Source organism: Somniosus microcephalus, chromosome 21 (assembly GCF_052327205.1).
Source record: "Somniosus microcephalus isolate GS21.2 chromosome 21, FLI_Smic_1.0, whole genome shotgun sequence".
Lineage (NCBI taxonomy): Eukaryota > Metazoa > Chordata > Chondrichthyes > Squaliformes > Somniosidae > Somniosus > Somniosus microcephalus.
In genome coordinates this window covers 16,473,233-16,492,767 of record NC_141007.1, presented here as the reverse complement: position 1 = coordinate 16,492,767, position 19,535 = coordinate 16,473,233, and the positions used below count along the sequence as shown (strand labels likewise).

General features: G+C 50.4%; 1 protein-coding gene across 1 annotated transcript in view; it reads right to left on the bottom strand.

Annotated features, from left to right (window-relative positions):
* Positions 1-19,535, bottom strand: part of LOC147102617 (ras-related protein Rab-37-like) — a 505,661-nt gene that overhangs the window by 325,739 nt on the left and 160,387 nt on the right. The window contains exon 2 of the mRNA XM_085963264.1: positions 2,435-2,545. Coding sequence (XP_085819390.1) covers positions 2,435-2,545 — 111 coding nt within the window. The remainder of the gene's footprint in view (positions 1-2,434; positions 2,546-19,535) is intronic.

Genomic DNA, 19,535 nt, shown 5'->3' with positions numbered 1-19,535 from the left:
ACCCTTTCAGGCAGAGTTTTCCAGATTCCAACCACCCTCTGGGTGAAAAAGTTCCTCCTCAAATCCCCTCTAAATCTCCTGCCCCTTACCTTGAATCTATGCCCCCTTGTTATTGATCCCCCTACTGGATTGTGGGATATGTATTGAGTGGATTGTGGGAGATGTATTAACTAGGTTTGCATCAACTGTCTCTGTCAGATGTGATTGTGTTGGCTGTTGAAAGGCCTGAATTATAGTTTAAGTTTGATGTAGTGACCCTGCTTCTTGTACTGTGCGATAAGCAGTCTGACTATTGTTTGCCTTTATAAATGAGCCAAATAACCTGGGCCCAAATCGTTCACCTGAAGTGGGACCATTTCACTGCCACTCTGATTCCAAATGTCTCCTCTGGAAAGTGTTTCTCATGGATTGTTCGATTGTTTGGTGTCACACTTTCCCTGGAGGTTGCTCAGGAACAGGTTGGTGATGGTAATCAGTGTGAGAGACTCTATCCCTGGGGCACAGTAATATGTAGTCAGCAGAGTGGGATATGGCACTGGGAATGTGTTGGCTGAGAACCTGCCACTCAGTATTGGTCACATCCTGAAAAACTGGAGAATTTTAGCAACAGCAAAAGTTCATTAGGCCCAACAAGCCTCTTCATTGATCAAGCCCACCTGCTCAAGATGGCCCCCCACAAACCTAATCACCATCTCACTATATCCTTCAACCCCCCTACCCATCATATCCCCCCAAACCTAATCACCATCTCACTATATCCTTCAACCCCACCTACCCATTGTATCCCTCCAACCTAGTCACCATCTCACTATATCCTTCAACCCCCCTACCCATCGTATCCCTCCAACCTAGTCACCTTCTCACTATAACCCTCCAGCCCACATACCCACCATATCCCTCAAACCTGCTCTCCATCTCACCATGGCCCTCAGTTCCTCCTCATAGATCAGTTGCACCTACCCACCATCTCACTATATCCTTCAACCCCACCTACCCATCGTATCCCTCCAACCTAGTCACCATCTCACTATATCCTTCAACCCCACCTACCCATCGTATCCCTCCAACCTAGTCACCATCTCACTATATCCTTCAACCCCACCTACCCATCGTATCCCTCCAACCTAGTCACCATCTCACTATATCCTTCAACCCCACCTACCCATCGTATCCCTCCAACCTAGTCACCATCTCACTATATCCTTCAACACCACCTACCCATCGCATCCCTCCAACCTAGTCACCATCTCACTATATCCTTCAACCCCACCTACCCATCGTATCCCTCCAACCTAGTCACCATCTCACTATATCCTTCAACCCCACCTACCCATCGTATCCCTCCAACCTAATCACCATCTCATTATATCCTTCAACCCCACCTACCCATCGTATCCCTCCAACCTAGTCACCATCTCACTATATCCTTCAACACCACCTACCCATCGTATCCCTCCAACCTAGTCACCATCTCACTATATCCTTCAACCCCACCTACCCATCGTATCCCTCCAACCTAGTCACCATCTCACTATATCCTTCAACCCCACCTACCCATCGTATCCCTCCAACCTAATCACCATCTCATTATATCCTTCAACCCCACCTACCCATCGTACCCCTCCAACCTAGTCACCTTCTCACCATGTCCCTCAAACCCACCGTCTCACCATATCTCTCAGTCCCTCATTATAGGTCAATCCCACCTATCTACATTCTCACATCTTTCTCTATCCCTTGTTCTCCAGAAACACATTCCAGTTCTTTGACCCCTATTACATTGTGCTTCAATGTACTTCCCTGGCACTGTATTCCACAGCAGGTGCACCTCCTGAACGCACAAGTTCCACCATCTAGAAGGACAAGGGCAGCAGGTGCATGGGAACACCATCACCACCACGATCGCCTCCAAGTCACACACCATCCCGACTTGGTCATATATCGTCACCGTTCATTGTCGCTGGGCCAAACTCCTGGAACTCCCTCCCAAACAGCACTGTGGGAGTATCTTCACCACACAGACTGCAGTGGCTTAAGAAGGCGTCTCACCACCACCTTCTCAAGGGCAATTAGGGATGGGCAATAAATGCCGGCCTTGCCAGCGACGCCCACATCCCAGGAATATATATATGTATGAAATAACCTCTATTACACTTCTAATCTCAACAATGAAATCTATTCTTCAGTGAATAATCTATTTGTCTTTTTTCCAACACTCAACAACAACACTCGCTGGTGAACCATCTCCCTGCCACGTTAATAGCTCCACCAAACCATAGACTATCAGCTAAATAGCGCCGGCTGAATACAGCTGGCTCTGCAGATGATCAGCCGGCCGCTCATGCTGCTCCCTGTCCACACTGCCGCTGGATATGACCAACAAGCCGCAGCATCCTCTGCCAGGCACAGTGACTGCCCAGAACCAGGAACTTACTGTGAATCCGATTCCCACAGTAGCGGAGAATGATCCCGGGATGAACTTTCCTTGGTCAAACTGCACCAGCAACGACGTCTTCCCAACTCCACTGTCGCCCACCAGGATAGTCTGCAGGGAAAAAGATCATTGAGGAGTCATTGGCTGATTAGGAGCATTCATTGAGCCGTGAAATCCCACTCTACATGGCTGACTCTTAGGCCGCGATTTTCCCATTGGTGGCGGGTTCCGGTCCCGCTGCCGCTTTCAGCCGGTAAAAATGTGCAATTTTGCCCTAATTGGGCAATTGAGTCCCTGCATGCACGCTGTCCTGGCCAATTAGTGTTTTGGGTCTTGAACGCGCCTCTGCTGACGTCTGTGAGCCAGCTGCTTTTAAGAGGCCCGTGCAGCCTCGGTTTATTCTCTCATTATTTACCACTGGATTTCCTTCTGACAACTGTTGCCATGACTACCTCAAGGGCCGAGGCCTCCCCCCGATTTGATGATGATTCCCTTCATGCTCTTGTGGAGGGAGTCAGAGGGCGCTGGAAGGAACTCTTCTCATCCTCTGGGCGGAAGAAGCCACCACAGCAAACAAAAACAGCCTGGCTGCAAATTGCTGAGGAGGTGAGCTCCAGATCCATCTGCACTCGAACCTGGGTGCAGTGCAGAAAAAAGGTTCAATGACCTGGTCCGCTTAGGAAAAGTGAGTATAACATCACCATTACCCTCAATCTGCTCCCCATCTCCTCTCATCGCCAGCACTCTGCATTGTCAACCTACTCCTCCACATCCCACTTTACCCTTACATCCCTTGCACTCTTAACCCTCCCTCTCTCTCTATGTACACAATCACTTCACTATTCGACTATGCTGCCCTCACACTCGCTATCACTGTGATGCTATGACAATGACTAACAACGCACAGGGAGGGCCCTTGGCATTGGCACCTCACTCCATCTTTGTCTCCCTCTAAGCATCTATGCTATGGATTCTCTATACTCACTCCATCATTCTCACTCAAACTCCACTTGTGTCCCTCATTGCAGGAAAAGAGAACCCACAATAAGAGGGAGAGGGGCAGGACAGGAGGAGGTCCACCCTCAATAGCCCATCTCACCAACGCTGAGGAGGCGGCCCTGGAGGTAATTGGAGGCGATGAGGATCTGGAAGTGGGGGACGGTCAGAGGGGCGGGTGACAGAATAGATTTGCATCTCATTGACATTGCATGAGTGACTGATAATGATTCTGATGCTCACACAGATTGACTTATGATCATCTGCACAATTCAATGTGCATGCTATGTTAATATCACATCTCTAACTCATGCCTTTACTCCCCCACAGGACCATCGACAGCCCCCCTCCCCACTGTCCAGGAGGAAGAGCCTGAGCCAGAAGACACCTCAGAGGAAGCTGCAACCTCTGAGGGCGCAGCGTCAGCAGAATTAAGCCCACCCAGCACCAGCGCAGATACTCACACCTCAGTGGGACCTTCGGGACATAGAGCAGTGTTGTCACCTGGTGTATCACAGCTCACAAGTGAGCATCAGCAGATGGTGGAGACAGGGACAGCGGTGGAGAGTCCTTGTCAGAAGCTGCAGGGCGCTCCCAGCTCTGCTCAGCTGCATGTTGACCCTGTGCCTCCGGGTCCATCCAGAAGGAGAGCGGCGCTGGAACTCCAGGAATAGGTACAGGAGTCTCTGGCAGGTTTTGTCTCCAGGGTTACTGCGAGGGTGGAGAGGATGGAAGGGTCCATCTCTAACATGAGCAGAGCCTTTGTGGAGGCATTGGCGCATGAGCGCATGACCACGGAAAGGATGGCTACAGTAGAGGAGAGGATAGCTACGGCCATGGAGGAGCTAAGTCACCAAAGTCTGGAAAACATGGTTAATTGACATCTCCTGAGGAGCGATGGTCAGCTAGAGCAGAGAAACCAGAGCTTCATGGAAGTCCTTTTGAGGAGGACTGCCAGTGCAGATATGGATCCTCATGGCCCCCCTGATGTGCAGCAAGGTGCTGTCCAGCCACTTGCTAGCTCTGAAGTGGGGCTGACCCATGAGAGGGATTTTGGTGGCAGGCAACAAGGAAGTGGGGGCTCCTCTCCAAGTGCTCACACTCCCATGCCACTGCGGAGCCCTCGGTCAGAGCCCCACCAGAGTCCTCACCCAACTGAGATGGGCGTCTCAGCCCCTGCACAGCCGCAGGAGGAGCAGACTGTTGCTGAGACCTCACAGGCTCGCACATCCAGAGGATGCCCGCCAAAGGTGTCGAAGCAAAAGCAGCATGAAAGTGAGCAAGGTGTCTCCACATCTGCTGAAGCCACAGGGGGGGCACCACGTAGAAGCATGCGTAAGAGGAAGATAAAGCACAATTAGTCACAAGGGTAGTCACTTGGGTGTTCTGTTCTGTTGTATTTAATTTTTGCTATTGTCATCCTTTTGTGCATTGATTAAACAGACGTGATGGCAAACAGTTGAAGTTCTGGCCTATGTGATCTGGGAAATGGAAGTTGCACATTGAGGGCTCAGGGCAACTTGCATTTGTAATGATGGTGGTGAGAGTGATAGGAACGCACAGGTTCTTGTCCATTGTCTATGGTGTGATAAGAAGGTGCCAGCCACATGTATTTGATTCATCTACCCAAGCGAATCTGGCAAAGATTAGTGCATCCCTTGCATCCCGGGCAACAATGTGCTCGTGTGCTGCTGCAGCTGGCTCATCCGCCTCTGCAAGGTCTTCTTCCTCCTCCTCCTCCACCTCCTCCTCCTCGTCCTCATCTGAGGAGGCTGCAAGCCACGATGTTGTGCAGTGCACAGCAAACCACAATTATTCTGGAGACCCTGGCTGCTGAGTACAGTAGGGCTCCACCTGATCTATCAAGGCATCTGAATCACATCTTCAGCAAGCCGATGGTTTGCTCGATGATGGATCTGGTCGAAATGTGGCTGGCATTGTAGCGCTCCACAAGGACACCCAGGTCTCGTTGCACTTCCCCTTCTCCCAATCTATTGCCATTCAGATAATAATCTGCCTTCCTCTTTTTGACACCAAAGTGGATAACCTCGCATTTGTCCACATTATATTGCATCTGCCATGCTTCTGCCCAATCACCCAACCTGTCCAAATCATCCTGGAGTTTCTCGGCATCCTCCTCACAGCACACACGCCCACCCAGCTTTGTGTCGTCTGCAAACTTGGAGATATTACATCTAGTTCCCTCGTCTAGATCATTAATATATATTGTGAATAGCTGGGGTCCGAGGACCGATCCCTGCGGTACCCCACTAGTCACTGCCTGCCACTCGGAAAAAGAGCCGTTTATTCCAACTCTTTGCTTTCTGTCTGCCAACCAGTTCTCTATACAAGTCAATACCTTGCCCCCAATCCCATGCGCCTTAACTTTACACGCTAATCTCTTATGTGGGACCTTATCGAAAGCCTTTTGAAAGTCCAAATTCACCACATCCACTGGTTCTCCCTTATCTATTTTACCAGTTACATCCTCAAAAAATTCCAGTAGATTAGTCAAGCACGATTTACCTTTTGTAAATCCATGTTGACTTTGTCCGATCCTGTCACTGTTTTCCAAGTGCTCTGCTATTACATCTTTTATAATGGACTCTAGCATTTTCCCCACTACCAATGTCAGGCTTACCGGTCTGTAATTCCCCGTTTTCTCTCTACCACCTTTTTTGAATAGTGGGGTAACATTAGACACCCTCCAATCCATGGGTACTGTTCCAGATTCCATCGAATGTTGGAAGATGATCAGCAATGCATCTGCTATTTCTAGGGCCACTTCCTTAAGTACCCTAGGATGTAGATTATCAGGCCCTGGGGATTTATCGGCCTTCAATCCCATCAATTTCCCTAACACCATTTCCCTACAAATACTGATTTCTTTCAGTTCCTCCCTTTCATCAGACCCTATGTTCCCCGACATCTCTGGGAGGTTATTTGTGTCCTCCTTTGTGAAGACAGAACCAAAATATGTATTTAATTGGCCAGCCATTTCTTTGTTCCCCATTATAAATTCCCCTGATTCTGACTGCAAGGGACCTACGCTTGACTTCACCAATCTTTTTCTCTTCACATATCTATCGAAGCTTTTACAGTCAGTTTTTATGTTCCCTGCAAGCTTAATTCCTTTGTCCTCCTTTGTTGAATCCTAAACTGATCCCAATCCTCAGGTTTACTGCTTTTTCTGGCCAACTTATATGTCCTCTCCTTGGGTCTTATGCTATCCCTAATTTCCCTTGTTAGCCACGGTTGAGTCACCTTTTTTGTTTTATTTTTATGCCAAACTGGGATGAACAAATTCTGTAGTTCATCCATGCGGTCTTTGAATGTTTGCCATTGCCTATCCACCATCAACCCTTTGAGTGACATTCCCCAATCAATCCTACCCAACTCGCGCCTCATACCATCGTAGTTTCCTTTACTTAAATTCAGGACCCTAGATGGCATCGGTTACCTGCGTGATGCAAGTGTGTGCAGCCGACTAGGAGATGCCGCTGATGTCTGCTGATGAGCCCTGGAAGGACCTTGAAGCAAAAAAATTGAGTGTGGTGGTGACTTTGACAGCCACTGGTAAGGGGTGTCCACCCATTCCCCTGGGCTCCAGGTCTTGCTGCAGCATTGCGCAGATGTCAGCAACCACCTCTTGCGAAAGTCTCAGCCTCCTTTGGCACTGCTGCTCAGTCATGTTGAGGAAGGTCACCCTCGGTCTGTAACCCCTGTGTTGGGGGTATCTTCTGCAGTGACGTGCAGCCCTGCGCTGATGCCCTCTGCCCTGTGTAGCATCAGGTGGGTGAGCAGGAGGTTGGCGCTCCTCCTGTTGGCGCTGCTGTTGTGCCTGGTTTTGCTGCTACCACGGCTGCTCTTCCTCCGAACCTGAGGACCAAGATGAAAGGAAATAAATTGTTCCCATGCTGCTGGTAGATATCTCAGTTGAGGAAGCGCTCAGTCAATGTGGGGAGAGGGTTTTTCCAGGAGGTCACAGCGGAGATGGGTCTCAGCTTCACCACTTCCAAGATCAGTAGACCTGCAAAAAGTTTTCCAAGACCTGAAAAAACAAAGTTCTGCCATCTGTAACTGATCCTTGTTGAGAGCTCCGTTTTTTATGCTGGAGCTGCAGCTGTGAAGAAGGCAGCCACTTGTGAGCCCGCCACAATCAGCTGGCGTGGTTTGGGAACGGTGTGGAACATGCAGAAAAAGTGGCAAAATCTAAAACCGCTGTCAAAATAGCATTATCCCACCGCCTAGTGGCGGGACCGATCGAGAGTCTGGGAGGTAGCCTTTGGGAAAGTTGCACGGAGGCGGGTTGATGGCGGGATTGGAACCCGCTGTCAATATTTGCGATTTTACCACCTGACCCGCCTCCAAACCCGCCCTCTGAGCACCGGCAAAATCATGGCCTTTATGTTCCAGAGCTGGGCAGCAATACCGGGGAGGGACGGAGTCATGTGGTTTGATAGTGCTGTGAGGGTGGTTTGGAGAGCAGTTAAAATAGGGTGATGGGGTGTGGCAGTATTAGTGAACGGTGGGAGGTGTCCCTTGGGTCTGGGAGTAGTCGGGTAGTTGGCAGTACTGGAAGCAGAGTGGTGGGTCTGGGAGTAGTGGGAGGGGTTGGCAGTACTGGGTGTGGTGTGTTGGGTCTGGGAGTAGTGGGAGGGGTTGGCAGTACTGGGTGTAGTGTGTTGGGTCTGGGAGTAGTGGGAGGGTTGGCAGTACCAGGAGTGTTGGGTCTGGGAGTAGTGGGAGGGTTGGCAGTACCAGGAGTGTTGGGTCTGGGAGTAGTGGGAGGGTTGGCAGTACTGGGTGTGGTGTGTTGGGTCTGGGAGTAGTGGGAGAGTTGGCAGTACTGGGTGTGGTGTGTTGGGTCTGGGAGTAGTGGAAGGGTTGGCAGTACTGGGTGTGGTGTGTTGGGTCTGGGAGTAGTGGAAGGGGTTGGCAGTACTGGGCGTGGTGGGTCTGGGGGTACTGGGAGGGTTGGCAGCACTGGGTGTGGTGTGTTGGGTCTGGGAGTAGTGGAAGGGTTGGCAGTACTGGGTGTGGTGTGTTGGGTCTGGGAGTAGTGGAAGGGTTGGCAGTACTGGGTGTGGTGTGTTGGGTCTGGGAGTAGTGGAAGGGTTGGCAGTACTGGGTGTGGTGTGTTGGGTCTGGGAGTAGTGGAAGGGTTGGCAGTACTGGGTGTGGTGTGTTGGGTCTGGGAGTAGTGGAAGGGTTGGCAGTACTGGGTGTGGTGTGTTGGGTCTGGGAGTAGTGGAAGGGTTGGCAGTACTGGGTGTGGTGTGTTGGGTCTGGGGGTAGTGGGAGGGGTTGGCAGTACCAGGAGTGTTGGGTCTGGGAGTAGTGGAAGGTGTTGGCAGTACTGGGTGTGGTGTGTTGGGTCTGGGAGTAGTGGAAGGGTTGGCAGTACTGGGTGTGGTGTGTTGGGTCTGGGAGTAGTGGAAGGGTTGGCAGTACTGGGTGTGTTGTGTTGGGTCTGGGGTTAGTGGGAGGGGTTGGCAGTACTGGGCGTGGTGGGTCTGGGGGTACTGGGAGGGTTGGCAGCACTGGGTGTGGTGTGGTGAGTCTGGGGGTAGTGGGAGGGTTGGCAGTACTGGGTGTGGTGTGGTGGGTCTGGGAGTAGTGGGTGGGTCGGCAGTACTGGGTGTGTTGGGTCTGGGGGTAGTGGGAGGGGTTGGCAGTACTCTGTGTGTTGGGTCTGGGGGTAGTGGGAGGTGTTGGCAGTACTGGGTGTGTTAGGTCTGGGGGTAGTGGGAGGGGTTGGCAGTACAGGGTGTGGTGGGTCTGGGAGTACTGGGAGGGTTGGCAGTACAGGGTGTGTTGGGTCTGGGGGTAGTGGGAGGGGTTGGCAGTACTGGGTGTGTTAGGTCTGGGGTAGTGGGAGGGGTTGGCAGTACTGGGTGTGGTGGGTCTGGGAATACTGGGAGGGTTGGCAGTACTGGGTGTGTTGGGTCTGGGTGTAGTGGGAGGGTTGGCAGTACTCGGTGTGGTGGGTCTGGGGGTAGTGGGAGGGGTTGGTAGTACTGGGCGTGGTGGGTCTGGGGGTAGTGGGAGGGTTGGCAGTACTGGGTGCGTTGTGAGTGTTGAAGTGGTGGTAATGCCACTGGGCTCTGGCAGTGATTGGTGGGTGGTCTTGGGATGTGGGATCCCATTTGGAATGCAGTAGTGACTGAGGTGGGCCGGGGGGGTGGGCGGGGGTTTGAGGTTTTGTTATATTTTGGGGGGGACGGGGTGAATCAGTATGAATGCTGTAAGCTTCAGTGCCTCTCTCCCCTCCCCAATGTTTTATAAATGTGATGTCCCAGCAATGAACTGGGTTGCCTGTTTTAGTAACTTTAAAGAACTGTACTTATGGACTTATGTCGGCAAATACAATGTAGGTGCACTTTGTGCTTTAAATAACAAAGTTCATTCCTGGGTCGGTGTCAGGAATGGACAACTGCCTCCCCGCCCTGAGAAATGCTCTCGAGCAACGATCGTCCATGGCCCAGGAACCGGCTTCAAGTGCTTTAAGGTGATGACTGGGCAGTCAATGCTTTAAACAAATTAAAGTGGGGTCCTCAGTGAGGGGGAGGAGATGGCTATCGGGCATTTCTCAGAGATAGGTTGGCAGCAATGAATGGGGGAACAAGAAAAGAAGGAGCAGTGATTGAGGGACTAGAGAACGGGGCAATAGTGAATAGAGGAGTAGTGAACGGGGCAATAGTGAATAGAGGAGTAGTGAACGGGGCAATAGTGAATAGAGGAGTAGTGAACGGGGCAATAGTGAATACGTCACAATTTGCAGGAGGTCCCTGGGAGTGATTCAGTAGTTACGGGGGGGTAACTGGGAATGTAGCAGTGTTTACAGGGAGTCTCCGGGGTGTGTGTCAGTATTTACAGGGAGTCTCCGGGAGTGGGTCAATATTTATAGGGAGTCTCCAGGTGTAAAGTCCGCGCCTCAACAATACACGGACTTCGGGAGAACAGTTTAACAGGTACTTTACTGAACAGGAGGCAGCGTCAGACTGAAATACAGAAGCCTGCTAGGGCCTTTTATACAGGGGTGGTCACTGCCGGTACTGCAGTCTAAAACCAGTTATTCCCTTAAAGGTGCATACACAACAATTCCTCCCCTTTTAGATAAACAGTACATAACATTCATTTAACAACTAAATAATAACTAATTACAATTACAATTTTCTCGGTACTATATACATCAACTGAAATAGTCATTTATAAGTTTAGTCTTTGAGGAGGCTTCCTGATCCTGACTGGATAGCGCCTTTCTCGAGTATCCTGTTCTTGCGGTGGAGTCGATTCTGGCTCATTGTCATTGGTTGGTTCATCAGCTTCCAATACCCCTGCTTCTGAGGTAGACGCAATCTGTACTTCAGGTTGATTACCAGGTGCACATGCTTGTGGTATAGGTTTGACTTGTTCCTGTGACTCTAGAATCTGGTCAGCATGGCGTCTCACAATGCTCTCTCCAACGTCCACTGTGTACATTAGTGGTCCCTGCTGTGTGCATATTGTTCCTGGCTGCCATTTTTCTGTTCGGTAGTCGCGGGCCAAGACTGGTTGCCCTATCTTGAAGCTCCTGGTTGGCTTCTCATTTATGTGCTGGAACTGCTTATCCTCAACATCTCGTCTTATGTTTGGTTTGAGCAAATCCAAGCGACATCTTAGTCTCTGGTTGAAAAACAGTACGGCTGGAGTTTGGTTGGTTACTGCATGTGTCGCATTCCGGTAAGCAAACAAGAAATTATCCACCTTGTGTTGTAGTGGTATGTCATCATTATACATTGCCTTTATGGCCTTTTTAAAGGTCTGAACAAACCTCTCAGCCAATCCATTTGTGGCTGGATGATATGGGGCAGATGTGTAATGTTTCACCCCATTATTCTTCAGGAACCTCCGGAAATCCTCAGACACAAACTGTGGGCCATTGTCGGAGCAAATCTGTTCTGGCAACCCATTCCTGGCGAAGATGGTCCTTAGGACTGCAATAGTTTTCTCCGTGGTGGTGGAGGACATTTTAATGACCTCTGGCCATTTCGAATGGGCGTCCACAGCGATTAGAAACATTGAGTCCATAAATGGACCAGCGAAATCAATGTGTACCCGTTGCCATGGAGATGAGGGACACTCCCATGGATGTAGCGGGGCCTGTGGTGGAGCGTTTTGGACCTTCTGGCATCCTGTGCATCTCTTGGTCATATCCTCGATTTCTTTATCGATTCCCGGCCACCACACAAACGCCCTGGCTAGGCTCTTCATTTTTACCCCTCCCAGATGACCCTCGTGAAGCTCATTGAGCACTCCATCTCTCAACTTGGGTGGAATTACCACTCGGGATCCACACATCAAGGTTCCCCGGCACACTGACAGCTGTTCTCTCCTTGGCGAGAATGCTGGCAACAGTGAGTCGCCATATGCTGGCCATCCCTTCACCGTCAAATCATAGACCCGAGAGACTGTCGGGTCATTTCGGGTTTCCTTCTCAATACTTGCGTTTGTAACAGGCAGACATTCGACTATGGTCGCATGGAATATCTCCACAGGGTCCACTGCAGGTGCTTCTTCCGCCGTAGGCAACGGTAGGCGTGACAGCCCATCACCGTTTCCATGTTGTTTCGTACCTTTGTACTCTATGTCATACTGATGTGCCCCTAGAAAAAGTGACCATCTTTGCAGCCGTTGTGCCGTCATCACCGGAACGCCCTTCTTTGGGTTAAAAATTGAGACCAGGGGTTGATGATCAGTCAGTAGGGTGAATTTCTGCCCGTGCAGATAGTGATTGAACTTCTTCACCCCCCACACCAGGCTGAGGGCCTCCCTGTCAATCTGGGCATAGTTACGCTCGGCTGAGGTTAGCGAGCGTGATGCAAAGGCTATTGGCCTCTCTGAACCGTCACGGAATTTGTGTGACAGCACCGCTCCAATGCCGTAAGGTGACGCATCACATGCCAACCGAATTGGTAGTGTTGGGTTGTAGTGGGCCAATACTTCTTCTGAAGTGATTAGGCATTTACATTCCTGAAAGGCACGCTTACACTCATCACTCCATTTCCATGTTACACCAGTTTGAAGCAGGGCATTCAGTGGGTGCAGAATTGTAGATAAATTCGGCAAGAACTTATGGTAGTAGTTCACCAACCCGAGGAACGACCTCAGTTGCGACACATTTTCCGGTGCTGGAGCCTTGACTACAGCCTCAATCTTGTCCGGCGACTTATGCAACCCTTCCTCATCAATCATGTGGCCACAATACGAGATTTGTCTCCTGAAGAACTCGCATTTGGGGCGGTTGGCTCGTAGCCCATATTCCTGCAATCTCGTGAGCACCTGTTCCAGGTTGGCAAGGTGTTCATTGTCATTTTCGCCCGTAACCAGGATGTCGTCCAAATAACACTGGGTCCCCAGGATCCCTTGCAGGACTTGTTCCATTGCCCTCTGCCAAATAGCCGGGGCCGATGCTACCCCGAATACCAGTCGATTGTACTGGTAAAGGCCTTTGTGAGTGTTTATCGTGAGGTATTTCCTAGATGCTTCTTCCACCTCCATTTGTAGATACGCTTGAGCCAGATCAATCTTTGTAAAACGTTTCCCTCCAGATAGTGAGGCGAAAATATCTTCTATCCGCGGAAGTGGATACTGTACTGTGTGCAGGACTGGGTTCACAGTCACCTTGAAGTCCCCACAGATGCGAACCTTCCCTGGCTCCCCAGGCGTGCTGCTCAATGCTTTCTTCATTACAGGAACGATGGGTGTGGCCCACTCGCTCCAGTCCACCTTAGACAGCACCCCCGAACGCTCCAGACTCTCCAGTTCAGCTTCCACGGCTGGGCGGATCGTGTATGGCACCGGTCTGGCCTTGAAAAATTTTGGGGTTGCGTTATCCTCAATCCTTTTAGAGTCCCAAGTCCTTGTTGGAACACCTCTTCTGCGTCAGATAGAATTTGTGACAGACGTCCAGGTGCGACGTCATCATCCTTTTTGTCAGTCACAGTTAGTGCCAGAATGGAATGCCAATCCAATTGTATTTTTCGGATCCATTCACGTCCCAATAATGGTGGTCCTCCATCTCGTAGTATATACATGTATAGTTTCTGTGTTTCCTTTCCGTTATATTCAACTGGCACCCTTATTTTTCCTCTGGGGTAGACCTTTTGCCCCGCATATGTCTTCAATACAATGGACGTGTCCTTTAAGGGTATGTGTGAGAATAGCCGCTCATAGTCTCGTCAATTCATGACAGGGCTGATCCTGTGTCCAATTCCATCTTTACTGGGGACCCTGCTATCATGAGGGTGACCCAAATGGTTCGGTGATCTTCCTTTGCGATCACGTTGTGTAACTTAGTCTCCTGCTCCCGGAGTCCTTATCACTCTCCTGATCTTCTGAACTACTGTCTGTCAGTTTCTTTACTTTCCTGTACTGTTCCTTAGTAGTTCTTGTCGTGTTGGTTTTCTTTCCCGACCTGCAGACTCTTGCTATATGTCCCATTTTTCCGCATTGCCTGCATATTTTGTCTTTAAACCAGCAGTCCTTCTGCTCATGGGTTGTTCTGCCACAGCGATAGCACTTTTCTGCTCCATACGCATTTCGTTAGCGCTGTATTCTTGTGGTTTCTGTTGTATTTCCGCAGCTCCCCGTGCTGCTGCTTTGTAGGATACTGCCACGCTGAAAGCCTGTTCTAGCGTCAGGTCCTTTTTTGAAAGTAGTCGTTTCTGGGTTCCTTCACTCTGGAGCCCGCAGACAAACTTATCCTGCTCCGAACTGGCAGTGCTTTGATAACTTGCGTAGTTCCGTAAGATAGTCAGCATTGCTCTCATTTTTGTGCTGGTTTCTTTTATGGAACTTGAATCTTTCTGCTATCAGCAGTGGTGTAGGGCTTAGGTGTTCCTGTAAGATATGAACAATCTCCTCAAATTTTTTCTCCATTGGTTTAGCTGGGGTAATTAAATTCCGCAATAAGCCGTACGTACTCGCACCCATCAGATTTAATAATACCGACGCCCTCTTTCCATCGGCCACCTCATTTGCCTTGCAGTACACTTCAATTCTTTCCACATACGTGGTCCAGTCTTCTACCTCGTTGTCGTTGCCACTTTTCGGCATCTTGGGTGATTTAAAATGGTGCCTCCCGCGCTTTTGCTTCTTCCCCAATGGAATAAAATGGCGCCTCCCGCACTTTTGCTTCTTCCCCAACGGAATAAAATGGCGCCTCCCGCGCTTTTGCTTCTTCCCCTTGCTGCCACGCAGCTCCTAGCGTTCTACAGGGTAATGGTGGCGACCTGCAGCTTCAGCGCGTCTCGCTTTCCTTCCCCCCCCATTTAGTTTCTCTCCGCTGCCCTGTTCTTGAGCACTGTGCGCTCCACCCTCTCTGTCTCTTGTTTTCTTTTCCCGGCGACGCTCCGCGGCCCGTTTTGTAGAGCCGCTCGATCGAGCTTGAGCCTGCCGCAGTCCGGAAGGGTCAGCGCGCTACCTGCTACCAGCACGATTTGCTGGAACACCTTAACTCGGGAGCCAAGCACAACTCTCCACAGTCTCTCCCGCAATTCTCCGAACACCGATGAATTCTTTGGGCGGTTGCCCTCGGTCGACGCCCGTTGCTCAGACTACGACCTTCCAGAACCCTCCTCTCAAGCGAGATCCCCGTGAGATGATGCCACACTGCAGGTGAGTTTGAACTTACTTGTCGCCACTGTAAAGTCCGCGCCTCAATAATACATGGACTTCGGGAGAACAGTTTAACAGGTACTTTACTGAACAGGAGGCAGCGTCAGACTGAAATACAGAAGCCTGCTAGGGCCTTTTATACAGGGGTGGTCACTGCCGGTACTGCAGTCTAAAACCAGTTTTCCCTTAAAGGTGCATACACAACACCGGGGGTGTGTCAGTATTTACAGGGAGTCTCCGGGTGTGTGTCAATAATTACAGGGAGTCTCCGGGAATGTGTCAGTATTTACAGGGAGTCTTCGGGACTAGTGTCAGGATTTACAGGGAGTCTCCGGGAGTGTGTCAGTATATACAGGGAGTCTCCGGGACTAGTGTCAGTATTTACAGGGAGTCTCCGCGAGCGTGTCAATATTTACAAGGAGTCACCGGGAGCGTGTCAGTATTTACAGGGAGTCTCCGGGAGTGTGTCAGTGTTTACAGGGGTTCTCCGGGAATGTGTCAGTATTTACAGGGAGTCTTCGGGACTAGTGTCAGGATTTACAGGGAGTGTCCGGGAGCGTGTCAGTATTTACAGGGATCCTTCGGGACTAGTATCAGGATTTACAGGGAGTCTCCGGGTGCGTGTCAGTATTTACAGGCAGTATCCGGGAGCGTGTCAGTATTTACAGGGAGTCTTCGGGACGAGTGTCAGGATTTACAGGGAGTCTTCGGGAGTGTGTCCGTGTTTACAGGGAGTCTCCGGGAGTGTGTCAGTGTTTACAGGGAGTCTCCGGGAGTGTGTCAGTATTTACAGGGAGTCTCCGGGAGTGTGTTGGTGTTTACAGGGAGTCTCCAGGGAGTGTGTCAGTGTTAACAGGAGGTCTCCGGGAGTGTGTTGGTGTTTACACGGAGTCTCCGGGAGTGTGTCAGTATTTACAGGGAGTCTCCGGGAATGTGTCAGTATTTACAGGGACTCTCCGGGAGCGTGTCAGTATTTACAGGGCGTCTCCGGGTTGTGTCAATATTTACAGGGAGTCTCCAGGAGTGTGTCTGTATTTACAGGGAGTCTCCAGGGAGTGTGTCAGTATTTACAGGGAGTCTCCGGGAGTGTGTCAGTATTTACAGAGAGTCTCCGGGGAGTGTGTCAGTATTTACAGGGAGTCTCCGGGAGTGTGTCAATGTTTACAGGGAGTCTCCGGGAGTGTGTCAATGTTTACAGGGAGTCTCCGGGAGTGTGTCAGTATTTACAGAGAGTCTCCGGGGAGTGTGTCATTATTTACAGGGAGTCTCCGGGAGTGTGCCAATGTTTACAGGGAGTCTCCGGGAGTGTGTCAGTATTTACAGGGGTTCTCCGGGAATGTGTCAGTATTTACAGGGAGTCTTCGGGACTAGTGTCAGGATTTACAGGGAGTCTCCGGGAGTTTGTCAGTATTTACAGGGAGTCTCCGGGACTAGTGTCAGTATTTACAGGGAGTCTCCGCGAGCATGTCAATATTTACAAGGAGTCTCCGGGAATGTGTCAGTATTTACAGGGAGTCTCCGGGAGCGTGTCAGTATTTACAGGGAGTCTTCGGGACTAGTGTCAGTATTTACAGGGAGTCTCCGGGAGTGTGTCAGTATTTACAGGGAGTCTCCGGGAGTGTGTCAGTATTTACAGGGAGTCTCCGCGAGCGTGTCAATATTTACAAGGAGTCTCCGGGAACGTGTCAGTATTTACAAGGAGTCTCCGGGAGCGTGTCGGTCTTTACAGGGAGACTCAGGGTGTGTGTCAGTATTTACAGGGAGTCTCCGGGAGTGTGTCAATGTTTACAGGGAGTCTCCGGGAGTGTGTCAGTATTTACAGGGGTTCTCCGGGAATGTGTCAGTATTTACAGGGAGTCTTCGGGACTAGTGTCAGGATTTACAGGGAGTGTCCGGGAGCATGTCAGTATTTACAGGGATCCTTCGGGACTAGTATCAGGATTTACAGGGAGTCTCCGGGTGCGTGTCAGTGTTTACAGGGAGTCTCCGGGAGTGTGTCAGTATTTACAGGGAGTCTCCGTGGAGTGTGTTAGTATTTACAGGGAGTCTTCGGGAGTGTGTCCGTGTTTACAGGGATTCTCCGGGAGTGTGTCAGTATTTACAGGGAGTCTCCGGAATGTGTCAGTATTTACAGGGACTGTGCGGGAGCATGTCAGTATTTACAGGGCGTCTCTGGGTTGTGTCAATATTTACAGGGAGTCTCCAGGAGTGTGTCTGTATTTACAGGGAGTCTCCGGGGAGTGTGTCAGTAATTACAGGGAGTCTCCGGGAGTGTGTTGGTGTTTACAGGGAGTCTCCGGGGAGTGTGTCAGTGTTAACAGGGGGTCTCCGGGAGTGTGTCGGTGTTTACACGGAGTCTCCGGGAGTGTGTCAGTATTTACAGGGAGTCTCCGGAATGTGTCAGTATTTACAGGGACTGTGCGGGAGCATGTCAGTATTTACAGGGCGTCTCTGGGTTGTGTCAATATTTACAGGGAGTCTCCAGGAGTGTGTCTGTATTTACAGGGAGTCTCCGGGGAGTGTGTCAGTATTTACAGGGAGTCTCCGGGAGTGTGTCAGTATTTACAGAGAGTCTCCGGGGAGTGTGTCAGTATTTACAGGGAGTCTCCGGGAGTGTGTCAATGTTTACAGGGAGTCTCCGGGAGTGTGTCAATGTTTACAGGGAGTCTCTGGGAGTGTGTCAGTATTTACAGGGAGTCTCCGTGGACTGTGTCAGTATTTACAGGGAGTCTCCGGGAGTGTGTCAGTATTTACAGAGAGTCTCCGGGGAGTGTGTCATTATTTACAGGGAGTCTCCAGGAGTGGGTCAGTATTTACAGAGAGTCTCCGGGGAGTGTGTCAGTGTTTACAGGGAGTCTCCGGGAGTGTTTCAATGTTTACAGGGAGTCTCCGGGAGTGTGTCAGTATTTACAGGGGTTCTCCGGGAATGTGTCGGTATTTACAGGGAGTCTCCGGGACTAGTGTCAGGATTTACAGGGAGTCTCCGGGAGCATGTCAATATTTACAAGGAGTCTCCGGGAACGTGTCAGTATTTACAGGGAGTCTCCGGGAGCGTGTCAGTATTTACAGGGAGTCTTCGGGACTAGTGTCAGTATTTACAGGGAGTCTCCGGGAGTGTGTCAGTATTCACAGGCAGTCTCCAGGACTAGTGTCAGTATTTACAGGGAGTCTCCGCGAGCGTGTCAATATTTACAAGGAGTCTCCGGGAACGTGTCAGTATTTACAAGGAGTCTCCGGGAACGTGTCAGTATTTACAAGGAGTCTCCGGGAGCGTGTCGGTATTTACAGGGAGACTCCGGGTTTGTGTCAGTATTTACAGGGAGTCTCCGGGAGTGTGTCAGTATTCACAGGGAGATCCAGGAGTGTGTCAGTATTTACAGGGAGTCTCCGGGAGTGTGTCAGTATTTACAGGGATTCTCCGGGAGTGGGTCAGTATTTACAGGGGGTCTCCGAGGAGCGTGTCAATATTTAGAAGTAGTCTCCGGGAGCGTGTCAGTATTTACAGGGAGTCTCCGGGAGCGTGTCAGTATTTACAGGGAGTCTCCGGGAGCATTTCAGTATTTGCAGGGCGTTTCCGGGAGTGGGTCAGCATTCACAGGGAGATTCTGGGAGTGCGTCATTATTTGCAGGGAGTCTCCGGGAGTGTGTCAGTATGTACAGGGTGTCTCCGGGAGTGTGTCAGTACTCACAGGGAGACTCCGGGAGTGTGTCATTATTTACAGGGAGTCTACGGGAGTGTGTCAGTATTTACAGGGTGTCTCCGGGCAGTGTGTCAGTATTTACAGGGAGTCTCCTGGAGTGTGTCAGTATTTTGAGGGAGTCTCCGGGAGTGTGTCAGAATTTACAGGGAGTCTCCGGGGAGTGTGCCAGTATTTACTGGGAGTCTCCTGGAGTGTGTCAATATTTACAGGGAGACTCCGGGGAGTGCGTCAGTACTTAGAGGGAGTCTCCGGTGTTATGTATTGTGTGTTCTCCTCCCACCTGTGGTGGCGCTGTCACAGGAGATAAATGGTTGGGTGTTCTCTGTTAAGTTTAGCTCTCTTTGTTCGGAACTTGCCAGAACTTCCTTTCCTTCCAATAAAGCACTTCATGTTTGAATCTCTGAGTTCTGAGTCCTAAATTGTGTCTAGGTAGAAAGGTACTGACACAACAAGAGGCAACGAGGAGCGGATGAATCTGTGTACATTACGGGTGCAGTGACTAAACAGAAATTTTAATTTGAAACATGAGATGGCTACTATATTAGGAAACATCGGTGATTTTGATGAAAATGTGGAGCAATGGAGCGCATATACGGAACGTTTTGACTATTTTGTATTGGCGAATGCGGTGGCAAATGAAAAGGTCGTGCCTACCTTTTTGAGTGTAATCGGGCCGAAGACATTCAATTTACTTCGCAGCCTCGTGCAGCCAGATAAGCCAGGAACTAAAACATATAAGCAAC